The following is an 18,165-nucleotide window of genomic DNA, read 5'->3' as shown; positions in this document are numbered from 1 at the left end:
GGTTGGGGTTGATTAACACTACCTGGAGAGAGAGCGGATTGGGTCGAAAAAGTGTTGACTTCGCAGGGTGCGAGGCAGGACATCTTTAGGTTCCCCTTCGTATATTTCATGAATAAATAGTGTTCTATTTGTTATTATAGAAGAAAATATATTGAAAAGTATCAGAATATTTCTATGGCTGATATTGTATCGCAAACTTTGCTGAAGTTAATATATTTATTTTAGTTTGTAAAGACTCTTGTGTTTCCATTTGATTGTAAACATACAGTTATTCCTGAAGATTTCTTTATAATTGCCCCCAAAAATGGCAAAAGACGGCAGATTGATGACTAAATATGGCATTATTATGGCAATACTTTACATATACCATAAAAAAGGGCATGTCTTGGTATCCAACTTGATTTAAGACAAAAATGCCACCAATGACACGACCTGGCAACCCCTATGTGGCTGCCCCATGGCTGGCCAGGTGTGTGTGACCAGTCATGGATACCAACCTGTCTCATCAATTAACTTACCCGCGTTACCTGTTAATTACATGTAGATCAACAACGCTATTGTTTTGTTTTATGATGTATAATGTATATGAATACAATGGTGTGTGAAAAATGCATTATTTACCTCGTTTTCTGTAATTATTGGTTTGAAAGTGCTGCCAACATTATTATGACCTGCGGGTTGGTCTTGTCTGGCCCGCCGGGGACGGGGAGGGGATGGGGCGGCTTACACATACCCCAGACCCGCGTATGGGGATGGGGACGGAAAGGGAATGGGGAAGATTAATAATACGGCCGTTAGTGAGCTCTGATCTCCGTCCAAGGGCACAATGTATTCAAGCTAGAAATCGAGCTAATAGGGTACTGGGATTTATTTCAAGGAGAGTAAGCATCAGAAGCGCCGAAGTCTTCCTCAAACTATATTTAGCATCTTGACTATGTGGTTCAGTTCTGGTCACCTTTCTATAGACTGGTAATCAAAATGTTATAATCAGTGCAGAGGAGGATGACTAAGATGATTCAGGGGTTGAGAAACTTGCCATACGAGGAAAGACTCAAACAGTTAAATTTGCATTCTCTAGAAAGGCGAAGGGTGCGTGGAGGCATGATCGAGGTTTATAAATGGATGAAGGACTTTAATAAAGGAGACATTCATAAGATTTTGTTGGTAAGAGAACCGGGTAGGACACTAAGTAATGGGTTTAAACTGGATAAATTCAGATTCAACAGGGACATAGGCAAAAATTGGTTAACAAACAGGGTGGTGGATGAGTGGAATAGGCTTAACAGTCATGTGGTGAGTGCCAATACAATTGTCACATTCAAAAATAGATTAGATAAATTCATGGACAGCGATATTAGGTGGGGTTAGATACACGGGAGCTACACGGGAGCTTAGGTTCAGAGGAGCTGCCTCGTACAGGCCTACCGGCCTCTTGCAGACTCTTATGTTCTTATGGTCTTATGTTCTCTCACCCCCTTACTGCTTTACCGCCCCCTGCAGGTCACCATTACTTTTCAGCGCCCTTCCTCTCACCTTTTCACCCTCTCACAGACCTCCCGCTCCCCCCAAGACGCCAAACTTCTTCTCACCCTCTCTTACTTGTCCATTTAAACACCCCCCTCCTGTTCCCCAACCTGCACTAACCTCCCGTCCCCTACAGGTCGCCCGGAGCAGCCTTCGCGATGCCTTGTGGTGAACAAGACCTATAACTCATTGGCAGTGGAATGCACGCCTGAGTTTGATGGTGGCCTGCAGCAGGTCTTCATTGCCAAGGTATGTATGTGTGTATGTATGTGTGTGTGTGTGTGTGTGTGTGTGTACTTGTGTTTGTGGTTGTGTGTGTTAGTGTGAGTGTATGTGTTTGTGAGTGTGTTTGCGTTTGTATGTGTTTGCGTGTATGTGTGTGTGTGTGTGTGTGTGTGTGTGTGTGTGTGTGTGTGTGTGTGTGTGTGTTTCCGTTCTTGTATGCATTTATGTAATGATAATAATTAAATTGATAATAATAATGACCAAAAAAAGACAGTTTGAGTACACCCAGCCAGGACAGGAACGGCGCACGCCGCCTCCCCGCTGGGGTGTACTCAAACTGTCTTTCTTTGGCATATATGTCACGAAAACCTGTGCCGGGCTTGATTAAAGACGCAGTCACTCCCTGTCGAGCTGAGGTTTGGTGAAATTCAAGGTGAGCATCTCACTTTCTATACCTCCGTACAGCGGGATGGTGGCGTGCACTACTCCTGTGGTTTGAGTTCTGGCTGTGTGTACTCAATTATAATAATAATAATAATAATAGTAATAATAATAATAATATTAATAATAATAATAATAATAATAATAATAATAATAATAATAATAATAATAATAATAATAATAATTGGTTTATTCAGTAATTCCAGCCGTTAAACTGGAAATGTAGATATTATGAATGCATTGTCGAAATATAATTGAAACATACAATATGAATGGAGTATGGGGAGTAGGTGGTCTACATTATCTGTGGAAATTCAAGGAAGTGACGGTCGAGCTTGTTTTTAAAGGAGTCATTCGTGTTACACTGGACCACTGATGGTGGGAGCTTATTCCATTCTCGCACTACAACGTTGGTGAAGAAAAATTTGGTGCAGTCTGAATTTACTTGTCTACATTTGAGTTTTGTGCCATTGTTCCTCGTTCGCAAAGTGTCATCGATCATAAACAATTTTGTTCTGTCTACATTCATGAAACCATTAAGTACTTTAAAACATTCGATCAGTTTTCCTCGGAGGCGACGTTTCTCAAGAGAGAACATGTTAAGGGTGGAAAGCCTTTCTTCGTAGGATTTGTTGCGCAAGGAAGGGATCATTTTTGTTGCTCGACGCTGAACACCTTCTAGTTTAGCAATGTCCTTTGCATGGTGGGGAGACCAAAACTGTACCGCATATTCCAAGTGAGATCTGACTAAACTATTGTAGAGCGGAATTATTACATCTTTATTCTTGAATAAAAAGTTTCTTTTAATGAAGCCCGACATTCTGTTCGCTTTATTTGCTGCATCGATGCATTGATGTGAGAATTTGAGGTTTGACGTGATTTTGATTCCCAGGTCCTTAACGCATTGAACGCTTGTGAGTTTAACGCCGCGTATTTCGTAATCAAACTTCTTATTTTTTGTTCCAACTTGAAGGACCTGGCACTAAAGGGCATCTCCCATTTATCCGACCAAGCTGAAATTTTGTGCAAATCCTCTTGGAGGCTTTGCCTGTCTTCGTCAGTCAGAACCGAGTTACCATTCTTTGTGTCATCAGCAAATTTACTAATGCCATTATTGAGTCCAACATCCACGTCGTTGATGCAAATAATGAAGAGCACTGGGCCAAGAACCGAGCCCTGAGGGACGCCACTAGTGACCGGCGCCCACTCTGTGTTAAATCCGTCAATCACAACTCTTTGTTGTCTGTTGCTCAACCAATTCGCGATCCATTGGTTTACTTGACCGTCAATGCCTATTTGCTTTAATTTATAAAGTAATTTATTATGTGGGACTTTATCAAACGCTTTCTGGAAATCAAAATAGACTACGTCCACTGATTTGGTTACATCATAAATTGAGAAGAGATCGTTATAAAAGGTTAGTAGGTTTGACAGGCAGGATCTTTTGTTACGGAAGCCATGTTGTGAATCCCCAATTAATGAGTGGCTTTCGAGGTAACTCACAATTTTGTCTCTAATTATGCTCTCGAGTACCTTACCTACAATTGAAGTTAGACTAATGGGTCGGTAGTTACCTGGTATTTTTTTGTCTCCTTTCTTAAAAATCGGTGTCACGTTAGCGTTTTTCCAATCCGAAGGGACGATGCCTTGTCGCAAGGACATATTGAATACGGTAGTGAGGGGGAGGTAAGGTGGCGGAGTGCAGTATGGTGGTGCGCGAGCGGGCGGGAAGGGCATCCTTTCCCCGGTGGCGGGTTGGTGTTAGTCTCAGGACATGCCCCGGTCAAAACGCTGGGTCAGGTGGCAGCAGATAGCGGTGCTGCAGGTTGAGTCCGAGAAGACAAGACAGTCGCTACAGCTTGGCTGACAGTATTTGCTGGGGAAACATCTGCACAGTCTTGATGGTGAACAGTGTGCATTTTGCACCACCTGAGTGACGAGGCCTCAGCACTACTCTGCAGCTGAACAGTCAGTCTTCTCCCAGCAGTAGGATGGGCGGGCTGGTGTACCTGGGGGTGTCGCCAGGAACGGGATGGAAGGCAGCGTCGGCGACACACTCGGCCATTGCTACTCCTCAATGGCCTCATGCCACCACAAACACAGTGCACTGTCTCTTCCTGTCACCATAATCTAACTTAATGCCACAAAGAAGTTCCATACGATTTTGGGTTTCTGCTTAAATGGGAAGGGGGAGATGGGGGTGAGGGCCAACTGGCTGACCCGAGGGCTGCTCTACGGAGCGCCGTGACCCATGTCTGACTTCCGTGTGGTCTGGATCACAAGTATGAATGTATATATGTATGTATGACTGTATGTATGTATGTATGTATGTATGTATGAATGAATGCAGGTGTGTGTGTGTGTGTGTGTGTGTGTGTGTGTGTGTGTGTGTGTGTGTGTGTGTGCATATATATATATATATATATATATATATATATATATATATATATATATATATATATATATATATATATATATATATATTGTGACATCATCGATGTCTGTGAAAGGCCCTGAGGTGAGAGCAGGGGAGCGACAGTCCCTCGAAGGCCTCTGTAAGACTAAAGCCGGCTTCACACTTACGCGAACTTGGGACGTCAGCGCCAAAGTATAATCATATCAAGCATGTTCACACGCAAGAGAGGCGTGGCAAAGAGGTGACGTCATAATGCCCCGGTGGGTCCGAGGCATGGAGGTAGGATTGGCGCACCTAACATCACTGTAGCCGATCCAGGATTCAGTACGTTTCCTAACTAGTAGAAGGTAATGTTATAATTGTATTTCGTAAGAATCCTTATAACCAAAAACTAACTAAAAGTATGAGTATTCTTTTTCTTGAACAGAACATTGAATAAACAACAGAACAATAATATGAAAATACGTATAGCTACCGTTGCCAGGTCATCGTACTCAGAACACAGTATTTACCGGGTTTTGACGCCTAACTATTGCCAAGAAGCATCAGGATCTAACTCTTTTAAAAATAACTATAAATTAGTTTCGTTATTGGAGCCCAGAAGACAGTTTGCGGGTAGGAAGTCGGGAAATATAATCGGCTGAGTACGACAATCTAGCAACGTTGAAGCTGTAGCCCGCAGGCCCGAGCCAGCCTATACGCCATTTTGCGGGTGTCAGATACCACAAATAGCATATTTTGACTGCGCAAAGCAAGTGATGTCACTTATTGTGACTAAGTGAGCTTTCATATTTATCTGTTTGTGTATATTTCATGGTGCCAAAACTTTCATTACTAGTTTCATTTTTACTTGTGACACGAATATGTGACTGTTTTTCACAATAGAATTTCACTCAAACAAGTGATTCAGACACCACAGAAATATTACCAGTGTGTGTATGAATGAATACAAAGATAAGCACATACTTTGATTTAACTCTAGGATGTCTCGTGGATCACTAATAAATAAAAACAAAATATCTGGATAGGCTACTCTTTAACCCGTTACCGGCTATGGCTGCCAAAAAAAACTTCCGACAAGTTTGTACCCCCCCCCCCCCCCCCATTTGGTGATTATCAGGTGCGCCTATTGGTGGAGTCGACACGGCTCGCAAATGCCATTCATTGAGGTGAAGCCGCCCAACTGTCATTTTTAGGGCCGCAAGATGAGGGATACCCGGGTGAGAACTCACGGCCACTACCTTAGTCGTTAACTCAAAACTCCGTCTCATTCATTATGATGGTGGTGTTTTTGAGTACTGTACATTTATTGTTGCGGTAGATCTACTTCATAAATACCTGACCTGATAACACCTGGCAGCCTGGCCGAGCCCATTAAGGGGCAGCCTGACCTGACATCACCTGACACCTGTCCACAACTTTACGGCCCTAAAAATTACAGTTCGGCGGACACACACACACACACACACACACACATTCACACTGGTATGTACCTGCCTTTACCTCAATCCACAAATTCTACCTACATGGTCCGTGGACAGAAAACGGAGTAATTGATGGGTGAGTTTTATATATATATATATATATATATATATATATATATATATATATATATATATATATATATATATATATATATATATATAACTCACCCATCAATTACTCCGTTTTTTTTTTTTTTTTTTTTTTCCACTGTACGAGTATACTACCTTTTCAGTCATCCTATCATTTCTTTATTAACTCCAAGTATACCATTCTTATTTAACTGTGAAAAAAAAAAAATCCACGTTTGATGTGCAGTCACCTACACCACATTTATTAGGCATCCTGGTACACGTCAACATTGTACACCTGACCCCGTCTCGTTGCAGATTAACTCGGTTCCAGCCAACGGCCCCCGGCCCGCCTCTGTAGGCAGCGTGACGTCATGCGCGAGCCAGACGAAATTTTCGCGAAAAGTGACCAGACTTGTTATAATTAGATTTTGATCAGCGCCACGATCCTGGTTCTTTCTGGTATCGTCGGAATTCGGTGCACTTAAGCCCGCCCCAGGGGTGTTGTAAAATTTGACACTACGCTTGCACGAGTATTTCGCGAATGCTGGATGGAAGCTGCACAACCATGAAGATGCCTGCCACACAGCTGTCCGGTTTCTGAACGATCGACGACGATCAATCTTGGAGATTTGGATTTAACGTTTTTTTTTCAGGCGATGATTCCTGCCCGACTAGTGCCGGGCAAGAAAACGACAATAATGAACACTGCCCGATTGGTAAACCGATGCTGCTCGATCACCGGATGAATGCACAACGCCTCCTGACTTTTCCCCCTTTTCACTGACCAGCCTGGTGAACAAGCCTTCAACTTTACTCTCCTCAACGAATTAGAGCAGTTGGTTCAGCACCCTACTCGTATTCCCGACGGTCTTGGAGACAGGCCCAACATTCTAGACCTCTTCCTTACCTCTAATCCTTCTGCTTACTCTGTCAAACTGTTCTCTCCGTTGGGCTCCTCCGATCATAACCTTATTTCTGTATCCTGTCCTATCGCTCCTGTGCATCCCCTGGACCCACCGAGGGGGCGTTGCTTCTGGCATTTGGCTTCAGCTCGGTGGGACGACCTGAGGATGTACTTTTCCGATTTCCCGTGGAATGATTACTGCTTCCAGAAGAGAGACCCCTCTGTGTGTGCTCTGCGCATCACAGAGGTGATTGTCTCTGGAATGGAGGCATACATTCCACGTACTTTCTCTACTCCTCATGCTAAAAAGCCTTGGTTTAATCATGCTTGTTCTCGTGCTATTAAAGATAGAGAGGCAGCTCACAAAAGGTTCCAGAGCCTTCGAACTCCCACTAACTTTGATCTATACATTTCAGCCCGGAATCGTGCCAAATCTATTCTCCGACTTACCAAAACTTCTTTTATAAATAGAAAATGTCAACACCTTGCTTGTTCTAATTATTCCCGTGACTTCTGGCTTCTAGCCAAAAATATCTCCTCCAATTTCACTTCTTCCTCTTTCCCTCCCCTCCTTAACCCTGACGGCAGCACTGCCGTCTCATCTGTCTCTAAGGCTGAACTCTTCGCTCAAACTTTCTGTAAGAACTCCACCTTGGACGATTCTGGGCATATTCCTCCTACTCATCCCCCCTCTGACTCCTTTATGCCTGTTATTAAGATTCTACCTAATGATGTTTTCTATGCCCTCTCTGGCCTCAACTCTCAGAAGGCTTATCGACCTGATGGAGTGCCTCCTATTGTCCTTAAAAACTGTGCTTCTGTGCTGACACCCTGCCTGGTCAAACTCTTTCGTCTCTGCCTATCAACATCTATCTTTCCTTCCTGCTGGAAGTATGCCTTTGTACAGCCTGTGCCTAAGAAGGGTGACCGCTCCAATCCCTCAAACTACCGCCCAATAGCTTTACTTTCATGTCTATCTAAAGCTTTTGAATCAATCCTTAACCGGAAGATTCAAAAGCACCTTTCCATTTATAATCTTCTATCTGATCGCCAGTATGTATTCCGCAAGGGGCGTTCTACTGGCGATCTTCTTGCTCTCTTAACTGACTCTTGGTCATCCTTTCTTAGCAGTTTCAGTGAAACTTTCTCTGTTGCGCTAGACATATCGAAAGCCTTCGATAGAGTCTGGCACCAGTCTTTGCTTTCTAAACTGCCCTCTTTCGGATTCTATCCCTCTCTCTGTTCCTTTATCTCCAGTTTCCTTTCCGGCCGTTCTATCTCTGCGGTGGTTGACGGTCACTGCTCTTCCCCTAAACCTATCAACAGTGGCGTTCCACAGGGCTCTGTCCTATCACCCACTCTCTTCCTGTTATTCCTCAATGATCTTCTTTCCATAACAAACTGTCCTGTCCACTCGTACGCCGACGACTCCACTCTGCATTATTCAACTTCTTTCAATAGAAGACCATCACAACAGGAAGTACACGACTCCAGACTGGAGGCTGCAGAACGCTTAACCTCAGACCTTGCTATCATTTCCGATTGGGGCAGAAGAAACCTTGTGTCCTTCAATGCCTCAAAAACTCAATTTCTCCATCTATCAACTCGACACAATCTTCCAAACACCTATCCCCTATTCTTCGACAACACTCAGCTGTCACCTTCTTCAACACTAAACATCCTCGGTCTATCCTTAACTCAAAATCTCAACTGGAAACTTTATATCTCCTCTCTCGCTAAATCAGCTTCCTCGAGGTTGGGCGTTCTGTATCGTCTCCGATAGTTTTTCTCCCCCGCGCAGTTGCTATCCATATACAGGGGCCTTGTCCGCCCTTGTATGGAGTATGCATCTCACGTGTGGGGGGGCTCCACCCACACAGCTCTTCTGGACAAAGTGGAGGCTTAGGCTCTTCCTCTCATCAGCTCTCCTTCTCCTACTGATAGTCTTCTACCTCTTAAATTCCGCCGCGATGTTGCCTCTCTTTCTATCTTCTATCGATATTTCCACGCTGACTGCTCTTCTGAATTTGCTAACTGCATGCCTCCCCCCCCTCCCGCGGCCCCGCTACACACGACTTTCTACTCATGCTCATCCCTATACTGTCCAAACCCCTTATGCAAGAGTTAACCAGCATCTTCACTCTTTCTTCCCTCACGCTGGTAAACTCTGGAACAATCTTCCTTCATCTGTATTTCCTCCTGCCTACGACTTGAACTCTTTCAAGAGGAGGGTATCAGGACACCTCTCCTTCCGAATCTGACCTTGCTTTTGGCCACCTCTTCTGATTCTTTTTTTAGGAGCAGCGATTAGCGGGCTTTTTTATTATTGTTTATTATTATTTGTTGTAAAAAAAAAAAAAGCAGGTATAAAACCACACCTCTGCGGCATCGCTCTGCCCCCCCCCCCGCTCACACACACACACACACACACACACACACACACACACACACACACACACACACATTCACACTGGTATGTACCCGCCTTTACCTCAATCGCTAATCCCTAGGTGCAGCAAAAGGGAGTATCCCATACCTGACCATCCCTACCCATCACATACACAATTAAATGCAGTTCAATTTAATTCATTTCATAAAGACATAGAAGTAGGAGAAAAGACACAGAGAGGAATAAGGTAATTAATAACGGAATGTCTTTCTGAGTGTCTGGAGGACATTCCGGTATTGATTTAATTAAGACAAGAGTTGGAGGTTATACATGTGATGGACACACACACACACACACACACACACACACACACCAGTAACGTTGCACACAGGGGCGTCAGGAGCATAGGGTGGCAGGCAGCCACCTTGATGAAAATATTCCAAAATACTGGCGCGGTGAGTCATAGTCGTTTAGTTGTCACTCGGCAATCGCTGAGGTGAAGGATTCGACTGGAAGCTATCCCACGGCTGCTGTGCAGTTGTCGGGCAGCTGTTATAACGGTCAAAATTCTTATTTTCATGCCCGATCACTGTCCAACATATCGCAATAGGTGCAAGACTACTACACGTGACCTGGAGGATCACTGCAAGTCCTGTACGGTGCCTGAAACACTGCTGCCCGATCTTTGACAAGATCGCCGACCACGCAGATAGTTGCCCGAAAAATAAGCCCAACGCTTATTTTTCGTGCTCCTTGTCGACTCACCGTCCAACAGTCGTGGTGCACGGATTTCCCCAACAACGGCTAGAAGATGTGATCCCGAATGCTGCCGGTGTAGCGGGATAAAGTGGAACTCCATGAAATAGTGGAACGTAGCCAATCAGCGCGCAGCATTGGAGGCCCGTGTTGCCACACGCATGACTCACCGGCCTCACTTAGTTGCTGCCAGACGTGTGACAATCCGAAATCACTCAGTCTTCACTCAGACACCAGTCCGGGTACTTCTTCAGGGGGGTCCCTGCTCACAGCTGAGCCCAACTTTGCATCCGAGGTCTGCAATGAGGCTAACACCAGCCTCACACAACGCTCAGATGAGGGCATTGATGCTGCTAAATGAGAGAAAAGAAACATACTCTGAAAGAGTTTAGAGAAAGGCAGCTGCAGAATCAACAAGCATTGCTCAGAGAAATGCGTCATTATAACGACGTCATGGAAGGCAAGAAGTCGTCAAAAAGGCGGAGATAAAGTGATACTGAATAAAGTCTTAATGGTATAACAAATTTGTTTTACATACCTTTTGTACATATTTCATGCATGCACTATTATATATATATATATATATATATATATATATATATATATATATATATATATATATATAAATATATATATATATATATATATATTTAGCAGGAAAAGTATGACGAGCGTGGTCACAATCACCATCTTTATTAAACTTGGTAACCCAAAGCTGAGGTTCCCTAAGCACAGCCCCCTTTCTGATGATACTAGTATATTTAATTCAGGTTAAAGGTTGAAGGAGACCAACAGTGAATGAAACAATTATTTCATTTATCATGTACTCACGTATTAGTAAAAAATATACTTTCTTGATTTTGGACACTTGCTTTTTTCTAGCATGAAAGCCAAGAATAAAAGAAAATATTAATTATAAACAATGTGAAGGACAAGCTGGTTGACTTGATGAAGAACCAATTAAACTGAAGTACATTTAATTCAGTGAGAGACACAGAAAAGGTATGCATCTAGAAGTCACTGGAGATGATCATGGTCTTTCTTTCTGTGCTCTGACACTTATTATAGCAAACAGTATATCAGGTAGAGGCGCATAAGCCCACTTGTGTTATATATAGAGATAGATGTCCATGTATGCATGTATGTATGCATGTGTTATGACAATGCTGGAGGTAGGAAGAATGTATGTATAAGCAGATTCATGCAGTTGTAGAGTTTTTGAGAAACAATTTAAGTCCCAACCAACTGAACCTATAAATCTCCAAGAGAAGAAATTGAAAGAATCCAAGAGATTGTGAGTACTGAGAATATCACTGAATCACAAATAACATAATATAAGCAGAAATTGATGAACATAATGTTACAACTTGTCCCTATAAGCTTCAAGAAATAAAAGGTCTCCAAGTTTTGAGCAATGTGGACAGCCAGTTATCTAAAATGTATGGTATACTGGATGCTGGCAAAAAATGTACTACCTATATAACAATTAGTTGTCTGTGGACATTTCTACTCCTTCTGAGCCAGGCAATAAAAAGTGAGAAATCCCAAGCTGCCTGTGACATCAAGATCAAGATCTAGATCATGTGTCTGGCAGCACGGGCTTCTAATGCTGCGCGCTGATTGGCTACGTTCCACTATTTCCTGGGTTTATGTAGCAGAAAAAAGTGAAACCTGACCAATCACAGACGCGCTGGCTCACTATATGTATAATATAAAAGTCAGCATATACCTTGTTAATGTTTCTTATTTTGTATTTGTTACTTTTAAGACAACCCAGGCTTCTCTTTGTTTACACTCCACGCAGTAGTACGGTGCAACTCTCAACACAAATAACCAGCTAGACTCGAATATGCATAAACTTTTGAAATATGTGTATTTAAATGGTAAAAAGGCAAAGAGATTAGGTTACACATTATTAACTTTAAATATAATGGTGAAGGAAAACATTTTCAAGAGAATGGTACGTTGACTTGGTGAACCAAACTGGAGTACATTTCAGTGAGAGACACAGAAAAGGTATGCACCTAGAGGTCACTGGAGATGATCTTGTTTTTATTCTATGTGCTCTGGCACTTATAATAACAAACAGTATCAGGTAGGGTAGTGATGAAAAATAAAAACTTTTTTTGTTTTCATTCTTTTTTTTTACGAAAAAACGTGTTTTAATAGTTTTTTTTATTGTTTTTTTCTGCTTTCACTGTACCGAGAGATCGATATGTCCCATACAATTTTCAATGTCAAAAGTTCAAACTTTTTGGGGTCAAACATTGCCGTCAGACAGTCTGGCAGTCCTGGAAGGAGTAAAAACCGATAGTTCCCTGTATAACATGACTGAAGCATGTTGACAAGGGGTTTAAGTATTACGTAAAACTGGTATTAGACGGGTACTGTACAGGTTTTCATAAACTGCCTGCTTGGCTGCCTCTCAGGCAGTCTACTCTCCTGATCACCTGAGTCTTGTTGTTGGGGAAGGATCAGTTATATCTTTCTGTATGGTAATATGAGCTGTGACTGTGAGTAGGAAATATAATATAAGCTATATCAACAAAACTGAAACAGAGAGAGAGAGAGAGAGAGAGAGAGAGAGAGAGAGAGAGAGAGAGAGAGAGAGAGAGAGAGAGAGAGAGAGAGAGAAAATCATGTTTATAAAATACGAAAAAAAAAATTAACCATCATATAACATCTCTACGCCTCAAGAACCTATACAGAGAGAGAGAGAGAGAGAGAGAGAGAGAGAGAGAGAGAGAGAGAGAGAGAGAGAGAGAGAGAGAGAGAGAGAGAGAGAGAGAGAAATCAAGTTAATAAAATGAAAAAAAAAATAACCATCATATAGCATCTCTACGCCTCAAGAACCTATACAGAGAGAGAGAGAGAGAGAGAGAGAGAGAGAGAGAGAGAGAGAGAGAGAGAGAGAGAGAGAGAGAGAGAGAGAGAGAGATCATGTTTATAAAATGATACGAGAAAAAAAATTAACCATCGTATAACATCTCTACGCCTCAAGAACCTGTACAGAGAGAGAGAGAGAGAGAGAGAGAGAGAGAGAGAGAGAGAGAGAGAGAGAGAGAGAAATCATGTTAGTAAAATGATACAAAAAAATTAACCATCATATAACATCTCTACGCCTCAAGAACCTATACAGAGAGAGAGAGAGAGAGAGAGAGAGAGAGAGAGAGAGAGAGAGAGAGAGAGAGAGAGAGAGAGAGAGAGAGAGAGAAATCATAATAAAATGATAAAAAAAATTAACCATCATATAACATCTCTACGCCTCAAAAACCTATACAGAGAGAGAGAGAGAGAGAGAGAGAGAGAGAGAGAGAGAGAGAGAGAGAGAGAGAGAGAGAGAGAGAGAGAGAGAGAGAGACCGTGTGGCTGGAGACAAGATCTAAACAATTTATCTTAACATTTATTTAGACCTTGGCTGGAGAGAGAGAGAGAGAGAGAGAGAGAGAGAGAGAGAGAGAGAGAGAGAGAGAGAGAGAGAGAGAGAGAGAGAGGCGCGTGGGTTACAGCTCAAGGCCAGTGGAAGCGAGGGGGACACGGCGCCGGTGGTGACTCGTCTGTCCGACAGCGCGCACGTCCATTGTCGTCCAGTCGATTGCACAGGAATGCATCCGGAAATTGGTTGCGAGAAGACAGCTTGAATAGGCTCTAGGCTGTGGTGTTGTGTGGTGGGTGTTTTGATGTTCGTGTAGGGAGTGGTAGGCCAGGGATAAGTCGAAAACTTGAGAAAATCCCTGCAGGGAATTGACAACCCTATCTCGGGAGCAGAGGAGAGGCTCGGGCAAGGGTTAAGCGCGGGCGGGGGAACCACGCACTGCACAGTGCACCAGTGTTGCCAGATTGGGCGAAAAGTAGCGGATTGGGCTACTTTTGAAGGGTATGTGCTACTTAAATTCATAATCCGCTACTTGCGACTTTTTGGGCTACTTCATGATATGTTTGGGCTACATGATGACATTATTGGGCTACTTTTGTAATTTTCTAAATGTTAACAATAATAATGAATTTTCTGTCCTTTTGGCTAAAAAGAAAGCATCCAGCTCAGTCTCAGAGGACGTCTTGCTCAACATAAAGTCAAGATGCCACAAATTTCTAATCAGAGCATGTAAGGAGCTTCTTGCTCGTATACCAGAACATTTTGACACACTGAAAAAAGTAAAAAATCTATCACCGACTGTTTGTCTAAGTCACACACGACCCCCATTCTCAGAGTTGCCACTTGGTCTAGCTGATGAGTCTAAGCTAGGTGAAATTGAGAGCCAGTGGCGTCAGATATTGACCCTCGACTGGAGAAGCATATTTGGAGGCGATGTACCAACAGCTGGATGTCTGTTTTGGACCAAAGCAATCACAGTAAAAAATGCAGGTGGCGAGAGTGTACTAAAAGACCTAGCACTCTTTGCATTAAAGGCATACAGCCTTCCCATCAGTAATGCTTTAGTTGAGAGAGTATTTTCAAAGGTTACGTCCGTAAAAACAAAACTGAGAAACAAGATGGGCTTGGAACTACTAACATCATTGTTAAGAATAAAGACAAGTCTTCAGCAAAAAGGAATATGTTGCTCATCATTTGAGCCACCACAGAGCATGCTGAAGTATGACTCTTCAATATATAAACAAGAATTAGAAAATACAGAGGAAGAAAATGACATACTAGGTAATGCAAATCTTTAAAAAGTGATGCAGAGGAAGTGAAAGGAAAAACCTTTTTTAAGGCAAAAAGAATAATTAAGTTTTGTTAAGAAGAAAAATATTTTTGTTAAATTTAGATAAGAATGGAAATAATTTATAGATAAAAACCAAGCTAGAGTAAACTTAAGGAAAAAATTTAGCATCGTGAAAGAGGACGTACTCCATTCCCCTCCCCCCCCAACCCCATGGAAGGATATGTAAACGGATAATGGTAAGTACCAAAATATAGTATGTAAAGTGTAATAGGTGGTAGTTTTTTTTTTTTTTTTTTTTGTATTGGGCTACCTTGTGGTCAAATCCGCTACTTTTTAAGAGTGCTTCCGCTACTTTTCATTAGGAAAATCTGGCAACACTGCAGTGCACACTGCACAGAGACGCTCGCTTTCTCAGAAACAAGACGTGTCAGGCCTTGCTCCGAGAGTTAGGTTTAGACTAGCTGTTTTGCGGTAGGCTGCGTCAAGCAGTCGTACCTAAAGTAGGTTAATTAGTCTGGAGGGTGAGTGTGTCACTTTACCACTGTTAATGTAGAGGCTATTTCGCACTTTGTGGATGACGCTTGTACGAGTGTCTTTTAAGGGCGTAGCTGGGCTAGGGGCGAATTCTGAGAAGGGCCGTAAATTAAGGCCCGCGCGCTGCCTTAACCTCCCCAAGGCGCCGTTAGCTGCGGCCGCACTACGGCGCCTTATCTCTGCATTCCTTTCCCATACTCAAAACTTTTTAAGGCCACCGTAAGGGGGCCTTTGGGCGTGTGGCGCTGCAAGGCGGCCGCGTCTCGGTGGCCAATCAGGGGCAAGTTCTAGTCGGCAAATAGGACGCGTCGACCAATCGCGGGATATAAACATAAATCAGCTGTTGTGCTAACGTTCCCGCGGTGCCCACCCTCTCACGACAATGGAGCCTCTCTCCTCACCCCCTACCCTGCCCCCTACGAAGAAAAGGAGGCCGAACTTTTCGGAAGAGGAGCTACTAATGATAATAGCACTGACACAAAGCTAACCGAAGTAACCATACCTTTGTTCATAACCTCAGACATTCAGACTATGCTATATTCTACATGCAAGCTAACACCACTTTTGTGAAAAGTTATCGTTAACATTTATCAGCACTATGGTATATATACAACACTTGCAACACAGTGATGTCCCTGCTCACCCACGCGTGCAAGATACTACTTTGCGAAGGATGGGGGTTGCATCCCCGAGTTTGTAGGCTTTAAGAAGGGAAATATGAGGAAAATGGAGCGTAAACGCGTAAACTGCATGCATATTTACCCCGTCTTCAATTATGATGATGTAAATAAAGTATGAGTGCATAGAAACATGGCAACATACCTCTCTACTAGTTCTTTGCAACTCCACATAAAAAAAAAAAGTATCATTGCAAGAGGCAGCGGGAAGCCCCCTCACAAGTTTTCACCAAACTTCCTAGTTAATGTATTACTAAACATCTTACTGGTAGTTCATTCACTTCTTACAATTGTATAACTAGTATAACCACGTAAAACATCGTTTATATGCTTGTAGCAGCGAAGGCGTGCAGGGAGAGGAGGCCGTAACTCACTTAGGGCAGCCACTACCTGCCTTAACCTGCGGCACCGCAACTTTCCTCAAAATGGTCGCGCCAGTGTTTTGAGTATACCAGCGGAAGCGCTACGGCCGGACTTGCGGCGCCTTATATGCTGGGATCACACATCTGCGATTTCGCTCTGCGACGGTTGGCGATTTTGAAAATGCACGAAATCGTGGGAGCATCGCCATTGTCTCTGCGAGGTTGCCTCTGTTTCAACTCGCAGCAACATGACGAGGGAGGGTCGCTCGCCTTAACGCACATGAGGGCGACAGGCGAGGGGACGTCGTGGTGAATCGTGCGTGAATGTGCGCAACTGAACTCAGAGGAGCCCAATTTTGAAAATAAAACCTGTTGCGACGGATCGCGATGAACGCAGGGCCTGGCGACTATGCGCGACCGCCCCTCGTCTAGCCGCTCGACGACACTTGACGTCGCACGCATGGTCGAGAAAACGTCGAGGGCGCGTCGCTGTACGACCCATAATAGGCGGGCAATATCGCGCTCTCTCTACCATCCATCCCCCACACACCACACATTATATATATATATATATATATATATATATATATATATATATATATATATATATATATATATATATATATATATATATATATATATTATATACACACACACACACACACACACACATACACACACACTAACCATAAATTAATCTTGGCATCCTGCATAACCCGACGCTCTAACGCTAAAGTTATCATTTCGGCTGATCAACCTTATAGGTTTCCAATATGGTAAAATAATCCCCATCTGGCAACGCTAGTTGCTTGAGTATGTCGATTCAGATTTGATAGTCGGTTAGCAACGAACACCCAGTGCTTCAAGTAAGTAGTAGCCTGTGCTACCCTCCCTTGCTAAGGAATACTATTGTATTATTTTGTATTCATGAACATTAAGCTATTATTTAGCAGTTAGGAATAATATTCTATTATTTTGCATTTATGAACACTAGGGTAGTATTTTGCATTTAGGAATACTATTCTATTATTTTCTATTCATGAACACTAAAAGCTATTATCTAGCAGTTAGGAATAATATGCTATTATTATAAATTCATGAAAACTAGGCTATTATTTTGCAGGCGGGCAGGGTAGCGGCGTGTGGCAGGACAATGTGAGTGCGAGCGAGTGGTCGCTCGCCAACGGTTTTTCACACCCTCCCGCTCGCTCACTGCCGTCTCCGTTTCCGAAGCAGCGTCGCTGTCATACGTACGATGTACAAAGTCGCTCGCATATACGCTCGCATACACCGCGAGCCCTTGCGTTTGACGAGGGAATGCGAGCGCATACTGCGATGGTCTCTCGCTTAACCGTGCGAATAATCGTGCGATTTGGCCAATATCGCAGACTTTCTGCGAACTTTTTGAACATTTCAAAATGTTCGCGCGACGGGCCGGCACGGGCAAGTCGTACGAACTTTACCGCACGACTATTGCGACTAATCGAAGGGACGTCGCTACGATGTCGAGCGTATATGCCGATATCGGAAATTTTCAAAATCGCCAACCGTCGCAGAGCGAAATCGCGGATGTGTGATCCCAGCATTAAGCAGATACGAGCGGTGGCTGGCCGCTCAAGGTCGACCGGCTAGTATGGTGTAACGCGTTAGCGCTACAGAGAGAGGAAGAGGGTAGAGTTGCAAGTGGAGGGCTGCATCAGTTCTCGGCTCGGAG

At 43.3% G+C, this 18,165-nt stretch overlaps 1 protein-coding gene across 1 annotated transcript in view; it reads left to right on the top strand.

Annotated features, from left to right (window-relative positions):
• Nucleotides 1-18,165, top strand: part of LOC126992569 (hemicentin-1-like) — a 203,252-nt gene that overhangs the window by 160,959 nt on the left and 24,128 nt on the right. The window contains exon 11 of the mRNA XM_050851383.1: nucleotides 1,661-1,773. Within this exon, the coding sequence (XP_050707340.1) occupies nucleotides 1,661-1,773 (113 nt within the window). The remainder of the gene's footprint in view (nucleotides 1-1,660; nucleotides 1,774-18,165) is intronic.

Source organism: Eriocheir sinensis, chromosome 7 (genome assembly GCF_024679095.1).
Source record: "Eriocheir sinensis breed Jianghai 21 chromosome 7, ASM2467909v1, whole genome shotgun sequence".
Lineage (NCBI taxonomy): Eukaryota > Metazoa > Arthropoda > Malacostraca > Decapoda > Varunidae > Eriocheir > Eriocheir sinensis.
This window is presented reverse-complemented; position numbering and strand designations above follow the sequence as displayed.